Raw genomic sequence first — 18283 nt, forward strand, 5'->3', positions numbered from 1 at the left:
GGAAAGTTCCAGGGGCCCTCTGCTGTTTCCAGACGGTCCCAGTGTAGACTGCAGACTTCAGACAGCTGAATCCCTGGAGCCCCCAGGGCAGCATGGATGCCGCAGATGTTCTCAGGGAGCTCAGTGCAGGAGGCTCGGTGAGAAGATGGAGCGTAGGAGGTAAAGGTGTATTGTGGGAATAAAGACAAGTTGTGAGGTAGCATAATAGTGTAACTCCTCAAGTTGCTCACATTCTACAGAACAAGTACGCTTTAACACACGGTATTACTTTCCCTATCACTTCTCACAGTTAATGAACAGATAAGCAGACAACAAAGCTGTGACTTTATGTAGTAGTATTGACGCTTCAACACTATTAAATTATTCAAGAATCTTATCAGATGATAAAATTGAAAAATAAACCTGATATTGTTTTTTACAACCAATTCCAATGCCTTGAATACAACAGGGTAGCAACCTTCTCTGTATTTGATCATCAGTGTTACATAACCTGTACATATATACAGTATTTTGGATGATTTAGGTAAAGAGATTTTTCTACCTCATAAAAGGGTTTGGGATCAGCCCAGTGATGACTCTCTGCATCTTGAAATATGCATGTGCAGCAGATCTGGACACAATAGCTGGATAGTTGTTCTCTCAGAGCGTCTGTCATTTCTTGGTACTTCTGTATTGGTAGTAGAGTTAAGGGTCTAGGTGCAGAAGAATGAAACATTAAACACAATCGTCTTATTTAGGGAGGCCGTCAAATGAACGTGAGGTGAAGTGAAGTGATTCTGTAAAAGAACAGATGATTTACTGGAAAAAATTCAGTGGTGACATTTTGTATCCTTTAAACCTGCCTGCTTTGATACTTTCCAGAGAAAGCCAAGAGTTTAACAGGGGTGCAAGATGCTTTAAAACAGGGATGAATTGTACAGGGAGAGGGAGAGACAGGAAAGTGCTTTATGATCAGAGGGGGCACAGTTTAAGTGCAGGTGCAGGGGTGCACAGGGCAAAAGGTGGGACAACTGGGGCCAAAAGGGCACCAGAGGTGCCTTTAGAGGAAATCTGGAGAGGGTAGAGGTTAAGGAGGTATTACAGGGCATTAAAAGTCACCAGATGTGGACGTTATATGGATGCAATTACCGCCTGCCAATCATTTTTACTCTTGTTTTGTTTTTCTACACTTGTTGGATCAATTTATCATTAAAAATATCACATTTTATAGTTCACTTGTATCTACATAACATATTTATATATTTTTTCTAGAACAAAGCAGCACTAACTGTAGTCTATTGGGTCCATAGTGTAGCAGTTATTACATCTGTTTACACATCTGCCTTACATGCAGAAAGTCCTGGGTTCGGAGAGAAACTGCATATTTGGTGCGTCCAAGGGCAGCCTGTTTACAAAACAACTCCTCCACTGTGGGATCAATAAAGTTTAAATTATTAATTAATTAATAATTATTAATTATTAATTGCGGTACAGTATATACAATAAAAGGGATGCATCTATGCTTTTGTAATAGTGCAAGTATTTAGGGATACTATTTTTCTTTTTTTTTTTACATGATGAAACTTTAAAAAAAGTCTCAACCTCACTCAAAGTATCAGTGTGTTAGTCAATGTGCAAAAAAAGTGTTTAAGAGTTTAAGCCATTTTTGTTCCACTCACATTTTTCCTACCACAACATTGGCATCTTTCAGTCGTGCATGGTAGTGCTCCAGTCTTTGGTGCACATAAATGCAGGTGGCCAGCAGTGCAGGCAGGTTCTTCAGTGGTGCAGATGAAGCCACAGCCAGGGCTCTGTCCTGCAGACGGCCCAGCATGGCAAACGCTGCCCTTCCACATGCCTCCAGGAAGCTTGATCTCACCTCCAGGAGAGAGCTGTCCTTGCAGACCAGTGCCAATGGTAGTAGGGCATCCAACTCAGACAGGACACTTCCACAGAACTGAGGGGTGAGATAAGGACGAGGCCGGGCAAAGAGGAGATGATTTTAGCAATACAGACGACCATTGATTCCTCCAATTCTAAGTTACTTTATAATATAACATTAATAGCATAAATAAACAAGTGAATAATTACAAGATACAATGACTGACGTGCTAGAAAATAATTACACCCATTTACTCAGTTAATTACTGTATAATCCATCAAGGCACCAACTAAAATATTATATTTATTTTTCAAGGCAAGGGCAAACAGTTCCCCAGAAACCATCAATCATTCAAATTAGAGATTGTAATAAAATTCCTGGCAAAAGTAACACAATCAATAATAATACATTATATTTTAGATGTTTATTTATACAAAGAAAATTGTTTCCTTAAAAATAAAATGTAATATGTATATAATATGAAATAATAATATTTCTTAATAGTCCCTCTCAGGTATTTTTTTTTATTCAATTCCCTTGTAAATTAATTTCATTGTATATTTGTATTTAGGGACTGTAAAAAAAGGACATGTGCATTTACCCTTATAACTTCTTAGCCATTGTTAAGAAAAAATGTGCAATTGTTAAACACAGATGTCTTTGAATCCACAATTGTATTTTGTTACACAGTACATTTACAATCACTCATGTAAAGCAATTTATGATGAGAAACAGGTCGTAATAGTGTTAGTTGCATTTGAACAGAAGTGTAAGAGTACACAGAAATGAAAAGGTCAGGCAAAGGTGATGGAGAGAGAGAGGGGGAGAGGAAGACAGACAGAGAGGGAGAGGGAGAGAGAGAGAGAGAGAGAGAGAGAGAGAGAGAGAAGAGAGAGCTGTTTCAGCAATGTAAAAGACCTACAGCTTATTCCACAAACTGCTTGAGCATCAGCTGAGACTTATCTCTTTTATCCACATTTGTCCTGAAGTGAAGCCCATAGGGACGGTGATGCCTGCATATTTCTTTCTCTCCCACTCTCTCACTCTCTCTCTCTTACAATTAACAAAAAACACCAGCAATCATCCAATGTTTCTTTTTTTTTTCTGGTGGAAATGAACACACATACACACATGCCTGGACACCATGGCCTCGACCACCTCATGTGCTTCTTATTGACCTTTCTCAGTGAAAGGTGATCAGGCAAGTGCCAAAGAGTTGCACATGTGTCTGACTTTAAATCCTAAATTTATTGCGCCATTCATAAGAGTTATGTGTGCGACTGCTTCTTTAAAATATCTCCTTAAATCTCTCCTTAAGGCAAAGCACATTTTCCCTCTATTCACTGGCGCTGCAGGGCAGGTCAGAGTGAGGGTTACAAAAAGTCACCATAACTCAGAAAAATCAATGCTGAGTTGATCAACCAATCAATCCATCAGTCAATCAGTCAATCACAGCATGCATTTCTCGTGTCTGCAATCATGTACTCTATTAGTGAACTTAATACATTGCTGACTCGGCCGGTCGACATTGTGTCAGATCGAGGCGCGTGCAATGTGTAAACAATTGACAACCTCACAAGCTCTTTACACAATTTTCCACGGAAAAAGCCTGGGAGGAGTGGCTGTTTGGACAAAGCAGTCAATATCTGACTACATGTAGTCATTAGGAGCTTAGCCATGAGTGAGCATGAGAGACAACATTCAGCAGTACCTGATAGAGAGACCCTGGGGAGGTGTTGTTTCTAACACTTAAACAGGTTTACCACGCACACACACACACACACACACACACACACACACACGTGTGTGTGTGTGTGTGTGGGCTGTTCCTGATGTCTATAAAGGAGTCTGACAAATTAGCAAAATTAGTATGTGAGTGTGTGAGTGACATTTTGAAGGTTTCCATTGTGAGGGTGTGAGAATATTTTGAGATTTGTTGGACAGAACACAGGATTAGAAATAGGGTCATTTATGTTTTAGTGCACTAATATTATGTATGCATGTATTTATAATAATTTAGGGTTAAGGAAAAGGGTAAGGATATTCTTGTTGTTTAAGTAAAAAGAACTGTACAAAGTACTGTCAAAATAACAAAATGTACGTTTTGATGTCCAATAATTTGTTTGTGTGTCTGTGTGTTGAATTTTTGAAAGAGACAGATGAAAACATTGCCGTGATCTGAATACAGAAAAGACACTGTAGCAGTTATAGAAGGCAAGCATCAAAGGTTAGGGTTCAATATCAGGTTGTGACTGCAAGACAGGTTGTTGCTGCTGAAAATAAAAAACATGATCTGAACTGCTCTGATGAATAAGCGTCCTGTTAATGTGTATTGACACAGAGAAAGTAAAAGTATGATCATATGAATATAAATGTGAAATATTGATCTGTTATAATGACTTTAAATCAGCCTTAATTAAACCAACACACACCTTGTACAGTAATTTGTGCAAACACTAGTACTGGTGTCAAACAAGAACAAGAGAGGAGGAGGGGTTTGAATAGAGATATAAATATATATTTATATAAGATATCTTACTGTCTGGTCTTGGCTGCCTGTCGGGACCAGTGTTTTTTAATGCAAATGAATGCATGTATAACCTTTGGACTGAAGGCCCCTCATCTTTAAAGCACTGACCTACACATAAATATGTTGTACTGGTCCTGAGCACAGACAAATTATGACACTTGTTAGAAAGCCACAACTGCTGTCAGTGTATAGGGGCTGGAGTGGAAGAGATAGGAGGGGGAAGCTGAGGAGGAGGGGGAAGAGGAAAGAAGTGACGTGAGACAGTAATGGTAACCGACTGAAAAGTGCAGAGGAGAACAGAGAAGGAGAACCGAGGAGTTGAGATGCAAGGAGGGCAGGGGGGATTTAAGTTGTGAAAACTTCTCAGGGAGATTCAGAAGAAGTTTCCTGGATGTTCCGCTGTGGTAAAATTAGCAAGCAGATCAACAGAAAACACAGTGAAGTGTCATTTTCAAAAGAGATTCCAAACATTACAGATCCTCTGTAGAGGGAGTTTTAAGCCTGGTTTTACACCAGACAACTCTACCCTGTGTCTGCTTCCCCTCCAGCTGCCAGTTCCCATGCCCTCTCTGCTCATGTCTCTTTCCCACTCCCCTTTCATCCTCACCTCTATCCTCACTTCATTCCCCTTGTGATCCATCCTCTGTATACATCTGTATCATCTGTAAACCACAGACTCTCCTTTATCCAGCACCTTCACTGCTCCCTGGTTTCTCCCTGTATATCTTTTGTCCCTGGGGTCCTCCGCCTATAAGTAATACTGATGACTCTTCCCAAGGCCCTTTCTGATCCTGAGTGTCAACTGTGTCAGGACCAAATCATTTGGTCTCTCTATTATAAAGGGTGCTCTCCTTTGGGGTTGAAAAACCATCAATCTCCTGGGTGAACTTGGTGTGTGTGTGTGTGTGTGTGTGTGTGTGTGTGGACCCTTATTGTTCCACCTGGAGGATAAAGGATGATCAGAGACAGAGTGTAGCTAGAACATGTATCTGATGGTGTATACAGTACTCATGGTTGGTAAATAAGACTAATAATTCATTGAAGATATATTTTTAGTTGTCTCTGACTCACTTTTTAAAGAGATGTACTGTAGAATGTATTTAATATTTATTATTTTTAAAATTCTTTTACATACAGAATATTGTGGAGATATTTAAAAAAGTTAACACAAAAGATATAGGAACAAATTTAGCAGACAGAGATTATACAATCCTCCTAAAAATATAGGTCAGTTTTGGGTTTTACTTTTTCTATTACTTAGTGTACCCTCTATTCATTGAGTGTGCATATACTGTAGTTCTGGCATGTTCAAAGTCTGACCTGTGGGCCAATTGCGACCCATGTTCAAAAAATCAACTATCCCTTTAAGATGTGAAAGTACCTTGGCAATCATTTTTGGAGTGTCCTCAGAGTAGGTGTAGAAGGAGTCCTCCTTGGTGTGGGTGGTGCTGCAGTGCCCTCTGGTACTACACAGGTCGATGGAGGTGTGTCCTGCAGAGTACAGAGCCTCCTCTTGCTGCAGACTCTTGGCACAAACATCATCTAGCACCACTTTAACACAGTGCTCCATCTGAGGGACCAGACCCTTAAATGCCGACCTCCAGTCAAACTCCAAAACCTGTGCCCAGGTTTGGGCAAGTGGCAGACAAACAGAAGACAACACATTTGGTCTAAATCACTGATAGTATATCAGTGATAAATATAAACTGTAATCAAAGTTTCACTCACCTTTGGTGAGTGCAGGAGGTTCCCTGCTGAGAATTTATGGCCATCCTTTGGAATGTCTGAATGCTCTCTATTCGTTTTCAAAATACCTAAAAATATCAATGGGAACATGACTAAATAAATGCTTCAATTCATGCTAATACATCCTGGGGTCTGTAATCTTGATCTAAAGTAAAAGCCTTTCTACAAGGTGTCAAAGTGTTCTATAATCCTTGCATTGAACAGGATTTCTTTAATCTATCTAATTCGCTACGTTGCTTGTCCTTCTCTTACCTAAGAAAAACTGACTAAAATGCATTTTAAGGCAGGGGAAACCAGCTAGTTGATACTAATATTTTGATGGCTTCATATGCATAACTTTTGGATTTGATTTGAACTCTGATATCATCTGCTGTAAATGGGTTAATTGGATCAGCAAAGACTGTATTGGGCTGGGCAGGGGCGGGGGGTGAGAGGGTGGAGGATGATGTGAAGACAGGCGTACAGGATGTTGGGTTGGGTTGCAATTAAAAAGCGTGAACATCAAGGCCGCGGTTTCACTAATCAGGAGGCAAAAAAGTAAGACCCCAGGCGAGGTAATTTATCCGAACAAGACTGCATGGAATTGAAGAAGGAGGAAGAAGCAAGCACATCACTTTTTGACCTTTAAGCCCATCTGATGAATTTCTGGTAATTAAGCTATTTGATTGCCTGGAATTAATGATTTGGATAACTGCCCTTTAAAGGCTGTTTACCCCTCTGTAAATTGAGCCTTTCTGCAAGTCTTGTTTTTGTAAATGTAACCTTTATGGAAATTACTCCATGCACCAAAAGCTTTTTATTTAACATCGCTGCACCAGCGGTTCAAAGTAGAAAGAGGAAAAAAAAATGCTAGAGGCTAACATACCACCAAAGATAATTCCCAAATCAAATTGAACATTTCTTACTGAGTTGTAACTGCTATAAAACGACAAACAATGTATATTTGTGTCTGTCTGTGTGGGACTGTACACTGTCTATGGGGGAATCATTTGCAATACAATGATGATTCTGTCAGCAATTACAATTAATTCTTTATTTTTTCCCTGTAAAAAAAAAGTGGTACATTTGTCTGCAGTGACAGTGCCCTCTGTCTGTATTATCTCTCTTTACCTCTCCATTTTAAAAGGCTTTACAGTGGAGCATTATTACCTTTAAAATGTGCAGTTATGTTAACTTAGCCAGAGTGTCTGTACCTTTTACACAGGTAATGTCTCCTGTACAGTTTATGAAGGTCATGTTGGCGATCAGATCCTTCACATTGCTCTCATACCCAAGCAGAGTGCAGGCCAGTTTGGTTAAAGCCCTCAACTGGTGGGAAGTAAGACTGAAGCTTCTGTTTTTTATGGAAAGCTCCAATGGTGCTGTGAAGAGACATGAAAAGAAAAGCAAAAGCACTAAATGAACTCTCAATTTACTTGCAATATGTGACTGGAGGTAAAAGAGAGGTAGAAGAGCCTCAGTTCAGTAAAGCAACACTCTCACTCTTGTGAAAATTTTGAACCCAACCTCTTGTTATACATTATACCTGCTCATCAGAAAACATCCTGAAGTCTTACCTCGCACAACACCTTTTATAAATATCGACCTATTCATGTTTTCCCAATGCGCCACGTAAACAAAGAGGCAGCGAATAAATATGCAAAACTTTGCACCCTAAAAAGTCATACAAGCACATTCTTTTTCTCCCAGCACAAAACTTTTTCTCCCCCTAACCCTTCGATGACCCCTTCAGCAAATATGGATTTCCCATTTTGGAGGCTGCCAAAGCCATCACCCCAGGGATGTTCCGCATTAAGCCACAGAATGGGCGGCTGGGAGATGTGTTGCCACACTCCCAGACACACTCACAAATACTTTTTGTGTGTCCATTTAAATGAGCTCCTCCGCTGCAGCGTTTTGGAACGGATGAACTCAGTATTAGCCTCAACTCTGAAAGCAGAGAGATGATTGAGCATAGGGATGCAAAGAAAGAAGAGCGAGACCCTCTTCAAATAATTGGAACACCATCGCCTCTGGATTCTAATGTAATTTTGCCATATTGTTAAACAAAATCCGACAATATGACACCACATAGTCCCCACAGATGCCTGGTTTAATCATGCATGAGCCTTGTCCATGTGCGTGTGTGTTTGTGTGTAGGAAACTGCGTATATTTACATACGTGTTTATAAGCAGATCAGTTTTTATATTTGTCCATCGAGCACACACATATTTATGTGCATGTAATGAAGGTTATTATGTGCAACTTGATTTGTAGAGGATAGCTTCACACACATTTGCACATGTCAGTCTTGTAGGATAATTGCCACTCTGCGACCAGATTTCGTGGTCACTGTGGAATATGTTCTGACCTTAAGGCTGTTTGTTTGTTTTCACAAGTTAATGTGTAAGCATGTATTTGTGTGCATGGGAAAACGTGTTTGAAATCACAGGTGAATATCCATGCAAATATTTCATGTGTGTCTAAATGTGTTCGCAGGTGTGTGTCCAAAGGTGGGGATAAAAATTGAGCCACAAGGGTCCAGAAGTGGGCAGCTCCTCTGTAATAGGGTCCAGTGGGAGTCTAGCACAGACTGCCTTGCACTGCATGTTTACATTGGAACTTGAGCTAATTCTTACTTGCTAGCCTCTTTGCCCAGTCTGCAACTTCATGAAAACACCTATTCCAAACATGTATATTATTTATATTCTTCTTTATAGTCTTCCAGCTCTACTGTTGCTTTGTTGTAGTTTTCAATTAGTTTATAATAATTTGAATCTATTTCAATCATTTTTGGTAAATCTTTTCAGCTTTTGAAGAGGTGATGGGTTCTAAATTATTCTTGGTGCAGGCCAGACAATGCTTTTTTTTTTTTAAGTCTAACCTTTAAAAATGTATTTTTTGTACGCCTAAGGTTTTAATCATGTTGGAAGTCATCAAGACCATGTAAGGTTCTAAATGCTTGAAGGCTCTTTTTATTTTTTTATTATTTTTAAGCACTGAAGCCACCCCAAAGCATTTCAATGGTATATAAGGAATAAGGAAATGGGCCTCTGGGACAGCTCACCTTTCCACAAATTGACCTTTTATAATTCAGTTTGGTGTATTTTCAGTAGAAGTTCTTATAGTCCACAATTTAGTCTTTTCTCAGTCCACATTCTTTTCCTGGACATGTTCTAATTACCTTTTTAACACATTAAAACCAGACTGAAATAAGGCATTTGTTAGTTTCTCCATGCAATATCTGTTGCTAGTATTTAGTTGAAAAGTCCCCTTAAATGTCCCTATTTATAAATATATAATTACATATTTAATTTTTTATTCCATTTCATGTTTATCAGACACCTTTTCGATCATTAACCTTTCCAGTATTTTTCTTATTTATTTATATATATTTATTTTTTCATGTTGCTCACTAAGGGCAGCTCACACACTAAACTAACCCTAAACTAAAATAATCTTCAAATGCAAGTTTCTTTCTCAAAATCCCATTTTTGGCTTTAGTTTTTATGGGTTTAAAATTTGACATTTGAAACAGACACATTTCTTGTAATAATGACAGTGTGTTTGTTTGTTTTTTAACTAAAGTCATGTCCTATGTTAAAAGTTCTTGCTTTATATAAGAGGGAATATGTAAAAATTACACCTGTCAAATTACCAATACAAGCTTTAATAACACAGGGCACACTTTCAGAAGGAGCTTCTTGATTCTGTTTAAAGCCATCATGGACATAAACCCCCACCAGCCTTATCCCTGTAGTGCATTCATCTGAGCATATCAGCCATTAACCTCTATTTCATCTGGAGCATCAGCCTTTCCAAAGCATCATCTCTGTGTGTCTCCTTTGTCCGCATTCATTCCATTCATTCACCTGTGACCCCATAACAGGTTCCCTTGCACACTAAGTCACACTCTAAGTAGCTGCTACACATGACCTTGATGTTTAGCAATGCCTCAGCCTCTCAGCGGGCTCTGCCGCCCAGGCTATATGGGTATTTATAGTCACCTCCATAGCCAAATAACCTTATAGCTGTAGCAGTCTAGTACAAAGCCATCTAAACCTCATTATACCTTTGTCACAACAGTAAGACCAAATGGAGGCTCTCATAGCCAGTTGATGGAAAGGGTGTGCTTAAAAGCACCCAGGTGTGTCATATAGCATAGAGCGTAGCATGTCTCATAGACCGGAATGAGGGAGGGCACCAGCAGGCAGAGGAGTTCAGCCAAAGGTCAGTGCTCTGAGAATCAATAAAGGCGAGCTGGTGCTGAAAGCTGAGCTAAAAATTATATGTTAATAAAAATGCTCCTTCACGTGGAATAACAGTGTGAGGATGATCCTATAAACAAAAGGAAAATCAATGCTTTGTCATATTACTGTGATATCCACAAGAAAATATGACTTTTATCAGGGGCTATGTAAGCAAACGCACCTATGTCTGTCTGTCGTTTGAAAACAAAAGTTATTGTGTGTGTGTTTTTTATACAGTGGGTAAAAGAGTCTGGAGAAAAAAAAACTCTGAGGGTCTACAGTGGCCGCAGTTTGAGTTTGTAGCTTTTATCAATGACAACAGTGTAAAACAAAAGAGGGAAAAAAACAAACAGGTAGGCAAGGCAGGTAGGTTTGGCAAGCCATCAGCTTTCTCCTTGTGTGCCTCTCCTGTGGATTCCAACACCAGCTCCATGGTGCACACACACACAAACACAGACACACAAACACACATTGGACATGACTGGCAGCGAACAGAGAGAGGGGGGAAAAGAAGGAAGAGATGCAGGGAAAGGCAAAAGGGGTTTGTGTTTGGGGATGGAAAAGAAGGATGAGAGAGAGGGATGGTGTGAGAGAGAGAGAGAGAGAGAAAGAAAGAGAGAGAAGGGCGGGATATGGGAATTCCCTCAGCAGTTGTTATTGATTCCGTGTTTACGGGCGAATAGTTTAGTGCCGTTTACAAAACAGAACAGATGCAGCCAGTGAGCAAAAAGGTAAACAATTGCTGTGTGGCGGGTGGCCAAATCCCCAGTCTGATGTATTAAACTCATGGTGAAGAGCATTTCCCCTTTGACTGCACTTATTGCCACTTAATTTCCTCTTTGCTCACGTGCTCCTTTTCTCTCTTTCTATTTCTTCTCTGTTGTTCTCTCATTCTTTTGAAGAAAAAGGTGGAAAATGTGTGACATAGGGTGCTTTTCTACATCTGCTGATTTTCTGTCCTTCTCTGACCCATGAGGCCCAGTTCTCTCTAAAAAGGGCCATTAGGAGGGGGAATTGCAAGTGTCTGACATGGCCGAAAAACCAATTATTAGACACTTTCTACCAAATGATGCCCAATTCTTTGGGGAATGGGCAATCATGCAATAATTTAGCCACTGATTTAATTTCTCTGCAGCACAGCATATCTGCCCCTCTCATCTTCCATCCTCATTTTCCTCTCTGTCTGGCACTCTGTCTCTCTGAAGTGTAAATGTAGACCATCAGAGGCTTGGGTTGCATTTTTTCTTTTGCTACAATTAGACTGGAATCCAGTCTCTCATCATGTTATCCGAACATGTAAAGATGACATACATGCGTAAGTGTACTATCCCCAGTGTCGTGTTTCATTACTTCCAGGAAAAAAAAAACCTTACTGGACAAACACTTTGGTAACTATATTTACATACCTGACATGTCGGAGTTGCAGGCAAAATCTTACCACTCTTTCTAATAGTATGTGTCATTATTATATTATTAATATTAATATTAATTAATATACTGTATATATATATTCATATATTATGAATGTATTCATATTGTTAGTATTATTATTATAATCAGGAACTTATTATAGTCAGGAACAATAAATGTGTCACACTATGTACTCCAACAAGACGTTAAAAGAATGACTAATTTAATCCCACCTTCTTAATTTCTGGCAAACAGACAACACACACTTTAGCAAGTACAGGGTAATATTGCACCTAAGGTTTATTTGCCAGCCAGAAGAAGACACCTTGGATGGACTGAGTCCTGGCAGCAGCCTGACCATAACTACCCGATGAGCCAAAAAGGTCTAAATAAATACAAACAAACAAACAAAAAAAAGAAATAGAAGAAACACACACTTTTCAATTGTGCTACATGTAGCTATTTGATGAAAAACAATTTAATTGCAATTTATTATTAAAAACAATTATTTTTTACTCTGAAGTACTTTGAATATTAAACACTTCAATAAATCCAAACTAATTTTGATAGGGAAGAGATAAAGATGCAAAATATTAACCTACAGTAAAACAAACAAACAAACAAAAAAGACAAAACAATTGGACTCTAACTTCAAATTCAAACAAATATGAATTGTAAAAGATAACAAAAAACACAATAATCCCTTTTGGAGATAGCGCTCTTCCTTCTCTAAATTCTTACTTCTTCTCTGGCTGCTGTAGGCAGCTGCTTTAAGATGGATTACTGCCACCCATAGACCACTTTCTAACTGAGAGCACAAAAACATTGCCATGCAATTTATTTTTCTCACAAGCTACCGTACCCTTGTCAGCAGAAATCCTGCATGCTTACACTTATGAACTGCTAAGTTCAATAAATGCTAAAATCAATAAATAATGAAAGTATTTGGAAAATAAACTGGTAAACAACAATATTTTTTTTATCCTAGTAGCCCAAAGAAACATTTATAGTGACAACACTAATTCATATATGACTCAGCAGAGCTTCTGATACTCTGATTTTTCAATGGGAGAATGGGTAAATAAAAGAGTGAAGTTTTTATGTTTTTTTTTTTTTTTTTACTGCAAAGAAATTAAATCAAGTCAAATTGATACATATGGTAAAGTACTATAGTTTTGTTTTACTATAATTTAAAAGGCCATCCCTTTCTAAGCTTGTGCATCTGTGCCCAAACTTAGTTGGCATCTCTTTGTGCCAGGAGTATTTCTGTGTGATTATTTTTGTCTGTAAGTTTTTTTACTGTATACATGCCTCCTTGTGCACTCATCTCGTGGGGTGTCAAACGGGTCGTGTGGGTGCCTTGGGGTACTTTGCGTGTTTGTGTGCCTGTGTGAATAGAAGAAGGCTATGAGCCGCTGTGGACCGCCTGCCAGGCCCCCTGACAGCTGGGGTTCTCGTCGTCAGTTGCGGCCCACTGCTCGCCCAGACAGCCTTATTATGGAAGGCTTCCTGCTGTGACTCCCCAACACACACTCTGACATATGCACACACATAAACCACCCAAACCCCAATCTCTTGTGGCTATATCCCTGGGCGCTGTCCAACCAGTCCACAGCATGGGCCACCTGCCCTTCAAAAACGGGAAAAGTAGAATCATTTGATATCTCAATTAAGTTGCCTCACCAAGGAGGAGGTGCAAAGGTGATGGTGGTTTTCAGGGTTAGAGGAGAACAGGACAAACCTTCCTGTGCCTTTATGTTTGTGTTTTCTTTTGTACCTCTGGTTTTGTATATGGCAAGGCATAGTTGAACCAAACAGCCTGGACGAAGACCAGAGAGGAATGTATTGTCTTGATGGGGGAATTTCATTAAAACTTACTTTAGTGTCCTTGTTCCTTTTATTGTTTTCAAGCCCTGGGCGACCCACACTTACTCCTCATTAGTGCTGGCTGCTCTCAATAAGCCAGCCATTTTTGTATGTGCTCTTTCAATAGAAGGTGCCAGGAAAATGTTCATATCCTTGAGCTTTTCACGAGTGATACACAAAAGCTATTGTGACTACTCAGAGGAAATGGGACCGGAAAAAAAAAAAGGGACGCATAATAAACTTTCTCAAGGGCCATGGAACATATTCTTTTCTGTGATTTCACAGGAGCTATGATTTAGAAAAAATGAACACTATAACACACATGGACAAAAACGGAGACCATAAGATCCTGTTCTTCTCATTAAGATTAGTAAACAACTGCTTGCTGGGAGTGGTAACTCCTTAAACAAGGCCCTCTCAGTGTTCACATGGAGAGAGTGTGGCATAGGAAAAAAATAAACTGGAAGAACCATGCATGTATACAGAGACACACACACAAACCCTCCTACCTTGCACATAATTACATGGCAGCATGCGGGTGCACGTCCCTGGCTGACAGTGTGTATAAACCCAGGCAGAGATATGATCTAGTGAGGAGCTGCTCTTATTAAATATTAACAAACGCCATTCCCAAGTAGCCTCAATCCCCACAAGCACCTCCAATGCCAGTCAGAGTTCCAGCCTAGCTATCTCGCATCACTACAGAACCTCCCTCCCCGCTGAATAGTCTGCTGTGCTTTCTCTAAGAAAGAGTTCAAAGAGTCCTGAAAGGGCGACGGGGGAGGGGGAAACAGTGGGCTGAATACGCTTGCTGTACATGTTCTACCTCTGTCCTTTTTTTATCTATAGGGAGCCGCAGACATCGTCATATGGGGAAATTAGTGGAAGAGGAATTCAAATCATTGCTATCAGAAAGAGGCTGCAAAGTGCTTGAACAGAAATTCACAACATCAACTTCACCCATACGGTCGATTGTTGTGGAGTAGATTGTGGGTGTGTGTGTGCACAGGAAGTTGGAATTAAAGCTTTTGATGTCCCACAAAACAGGAGTTTCCCATGCATACATATGCTAATAACTGAGCCCATATAGAAATATATTGGCACATTTTTTGACAAAGATGACTTATGATCCCACCATTTCTCAATGCAGGCCTCAACGCAGTGCACACAATCCCATCTGCTCAAAGACAACCAACAGAACCACACAGAACAACATGTTTGGCTGTAACTGGACAGACTTTTTGCACGCTCACCTGACCCAAAATGTTTTTTGAAGAATTCTCTGCCAATCAGTAAATAATGGTCCTCACATCAAATCCACAAAGTATTCAGGCTTGTCAATATCTACAGTTTATAACGGCTGCTGCTGACTGTGCTACTGCATTTGACACTTCATGCTACCATAATGGACGTGGCCACATAGGCTCAGGACTACTTTAGAAAACCATTGTTCCATAAAAGGTCCACAAATGCATCAATTTGTGCAGAAATACCATCAAGTTCTCTGGTTGCAAACACATCTGAGTTGCACTCAGTCACAATGAAAAAAATTCATTTGGTTTCATGAGTCCATGGTAAAGGTTGTTAATGGGAAAAATGTGATTTATTGTGTCAAAAAAACAAAACGGCTGCATGAGTGGCTCTGGCATTAAAGATCTGCATGTACGTGATGATGATGCTGACATTGTTGGTTATAGTGGAATATAATGATGCCTGCCTTTGTATTTGTCTTCCTAGTTCTTTAAAAGTCTGTGTTTTTAGATACAAGGGTGTTGAACATGTCCTTTGTTTCGTAAACAGCAGAATTAAAAAGAACAAAGTGAAAATCTTTCATACAAAGTGAATAGGTAAGATAAGAACTGTTAAACTATGGTGAGTTTCTACACGGTAAAAATAATTTTATATAATAATTCTATTCATATTTATGACAGTCTATGATTTGCATAAAAAAGTGAAGATTTAAACCTCTCAAATTTTGTCCAGGACAATTAGTATGACTACATTTAGTTTTCTGTCATACAGTAAGTAAACAGTACATTTTCACATTTTCACATTTTCTGACGAAGATATTTATATGCATTTAGGCTTTTATTCTAAGAGAGACATTGTTAAAATTTATATAAATGATCAAAAATTATAGAAAACTAATGACAACAACTATTTTAATACGTGATCAAATAAAAATATAATAACAATATTACATTTTTGTTTAAAACACACATACATAGTCATAGTCACAAACACACATACACTTAGCCCAGCCCCCCGTAGACTCAGTGAGGTGTGTCAGTATGGTTTAAAGCCTGTATTTTTCCAGACCAGCCAACCTGTCTCACACCTTTGCCAGTCTCCCTGCTCCATTACACTTGGAAAGCTACAGGACATAGGAAAGGGAATGGAAAGAGTACAAGAAGAGGCGAGGAAGTTAATGCAGGAAAGATGGAAAAAAAAGAAGGGGAGGGACTGAGACCTTCCACATTTGACTAAAGGTAGAATGTCAGGGCCTACGTCTGAGTCGTAGGGTTAAAATAAGAGCTAGGTCTGGTGGTGAACACAAATGGTTGAGTGGTTTGACAGTGGCTGACGTTACAGACAGTGCTGCTCCCCTGGGAGGCTGAATGTCTCGTCTGGCATGCTTCTTATCAAAATATACCTACTGCAGAATTAAAGAGTCTCTGGACGCTTAGAATCGCTTCTTTTTAAAAATTGTTACAATTGTCATGACAATTAGGAAGGTAGCTAGTAGTAGGTAGTTAGTCAAATATAGAAAGTAAAAGTGTAAAAGTAGATTATATATTAATGTTCAGGCTTTTTACTCTTTAGGAGCCACAGGCATTGGGTTTAAGTTCATGTTGATTTTTGAGCAATTTGGTGGCGGAGGGACTTAAAACATGAACAACACAAGAACGTAATCCCAGTTGTTGTGCTCAAAGCTGATAGTTGAACACACACATAGAAACACACATGTATTTATGCACACACACACGTAAAAACCAGCACAGGCAAAACTGCACCATTTTACGATCATTACACAGCACGGGTCCCTCGCTCCCTTTGGAGCCGTGTTCTGCCTCCGGTGCTACATTTGACGGTTTGTTGAGCGGCACGTAGGTGTGTAGCCTCCGCCGCGTTACGTGATCAAACAGCCCAACTGACGCATGGCCAATTATCCTGGCTGCCTCCTCTCATCTCGCGTTTAAGGAGAGGCAAAGTAAAAACCAAAGAGGGAGATGGAACGGGAAGAGGGAGGGATGCAGAGAAAAAAGAAGCAAGGCTGGTGATGGCGTGTTTATCGAAGAATGGCAGATGTAAAAGCACTCTTCTTACCGTCCCACAGGGAACCTGACATGTGCACTGTTTCTAAAAAAAGTAAACAATGGCTCACCCACACACACACACACACACACACTTTTCCTGCCTGTGAAACTTTACCCTTGGCAAGCCGTAAATAGGACAATATGGAACAAACGAGAGAATAAGGGAAAAATTAAGTATCAAATGTGACACCTGGAGGTATGTATGGGCTTGTCTCCAGTCTCAGTCTATAACATCACCTTGCGTTCCATCACAACAACACAGTCTGAATGAGCGGGAAATAATAATAATACAAAAAAAAAAAATATTTTATTGGTTTTGCTCTCAACTGTATAATCCAACTGTGTAACAAGGTGAAGTGAATGTTTAACCTTGATGCTCTAACACTCACTCGCTCTTTATTGTTCATTAACATAATTAAATCACTGCTCAAAATGATGAAAAGTAACAGTTATTTGAATCTGTAATTGGGTCAGGCACTTGAACCTTTGTCCTTTGTCAGGCAAAATAACAAAAAGAAAAATACATGGTGTGTTTAACTGTCCAAATTAATTAATTATTTGTTAAAAAATTTAGAACACCGAAAAAGAAAGACTAGTTCTTTTAGTTATACATTAAAAATAGCAGATAATCATCCTGCACTTGCATATGGTGAAATGCACATTTTTGCTATATAAAAGAGCTGCTCAACATTGTCTGATTAAATTTAATTATACAGTGGTGAGCATGATCCAGCCTTCTTTTAAAACGACTGATTTATTAGGATGCCTTTTATACACAATGTGGATGAAAAATGCCATCCAAGTAAAAGCTAGAAAAACAAACCTTGATTAACCACACTGTCCACAGACCATGGGCACCTCCTGGACATTATCACATTTTGAAGACAAAGTTTGTGGTAAATCGTGTTTCCAAGTTTTTAGAACAGAAGCCCTGGCCTTGGAAATGTTATTTAATTATTTTCTTGAAAACGAGAAAAGTGAGGCAGATAGGGAAGAGGGCCATAAAAAAGAAAGCAATTACAATGAGAGCAGCAGTTACTGACAATCAATTACAGAGGCCTTGGCTTTGCCTCAGAACATTGCACTCCAATGGAAATGTAAAAGTAAAGCACCAAAGTAAAAGTGTAAAAGAAATAAAGAGAAAATCATTAGAATTTATTATTGGATAGCAAAACAAAACAGGATGAGGGAGGATAAAAATAGATTTGAGCCACTCATCTGCACCTACTCTGAAAACCACTAACTGGATGAAATAACCATCAACCTACCTACAGTTGCTCTGGATCTGGCAGAATATTTCTTTATCTTGCTGCTGAGCGTCGT

The 18283-nt window shown here is 39.3% G+C and overlaps 1 protein-coding gene across 4 annotated transcripts in view; it reads right to left on the minus strand.

The window, feature by feature from the left end:
- kiaa0825 (KIAA0825 ortholog) overlaps positions 1–18283 on the minus strand; it is a 111108-nt gene that overhangs the window by 80589 nt on the left and 12236 nt on the right. For all 4 annotated transcript variants that reach the window (XM_025053023.1, XM_008336746.3, XM_017030644.2 and 1 more), the window contains exons 6-11: positions 18229–18283; positions 7331–7498; positions 6120–6205; positions 5773–6009; positions 1659–1936; positions 542–692 (exon numbers count right to left, since the gene is read on the minus strand). The exon at positions 18229–18283 is cut by the window's right edge and continues 273 nt beyond it. In XM_025053023.1, coding sequence (XP_024908791.1) covers positions 542–692; positions 1659–1936; positions 5773–6009; positions 6120–6205; positions 7331–7498; positions 18229–18283 — 975 coding nt within the window. The remainder of the gene's footprint in view (positions 1–541; positions 693–1658; positions 1937–5772; positions 6010–6119; positions 6206–7330; positions 7499–18228) is intronic.

The sequence above is a fragment of the Cynoglossus semilaevis genome, chromosome Z (assembly GCF_000523025.1).
Source record: "Cynoglossus semilaevis isolate Cse_v1.0 chromosome Z, Cse_v1.0, whole genome shotgun sequence".
Lineage (NCBI taxonomy): Eukaryota > Metazoa > Chordata > Actinopteri > Pleuronectiformes > Cynoglossidae > Cynoglossus > Cynoglossus semilaevis.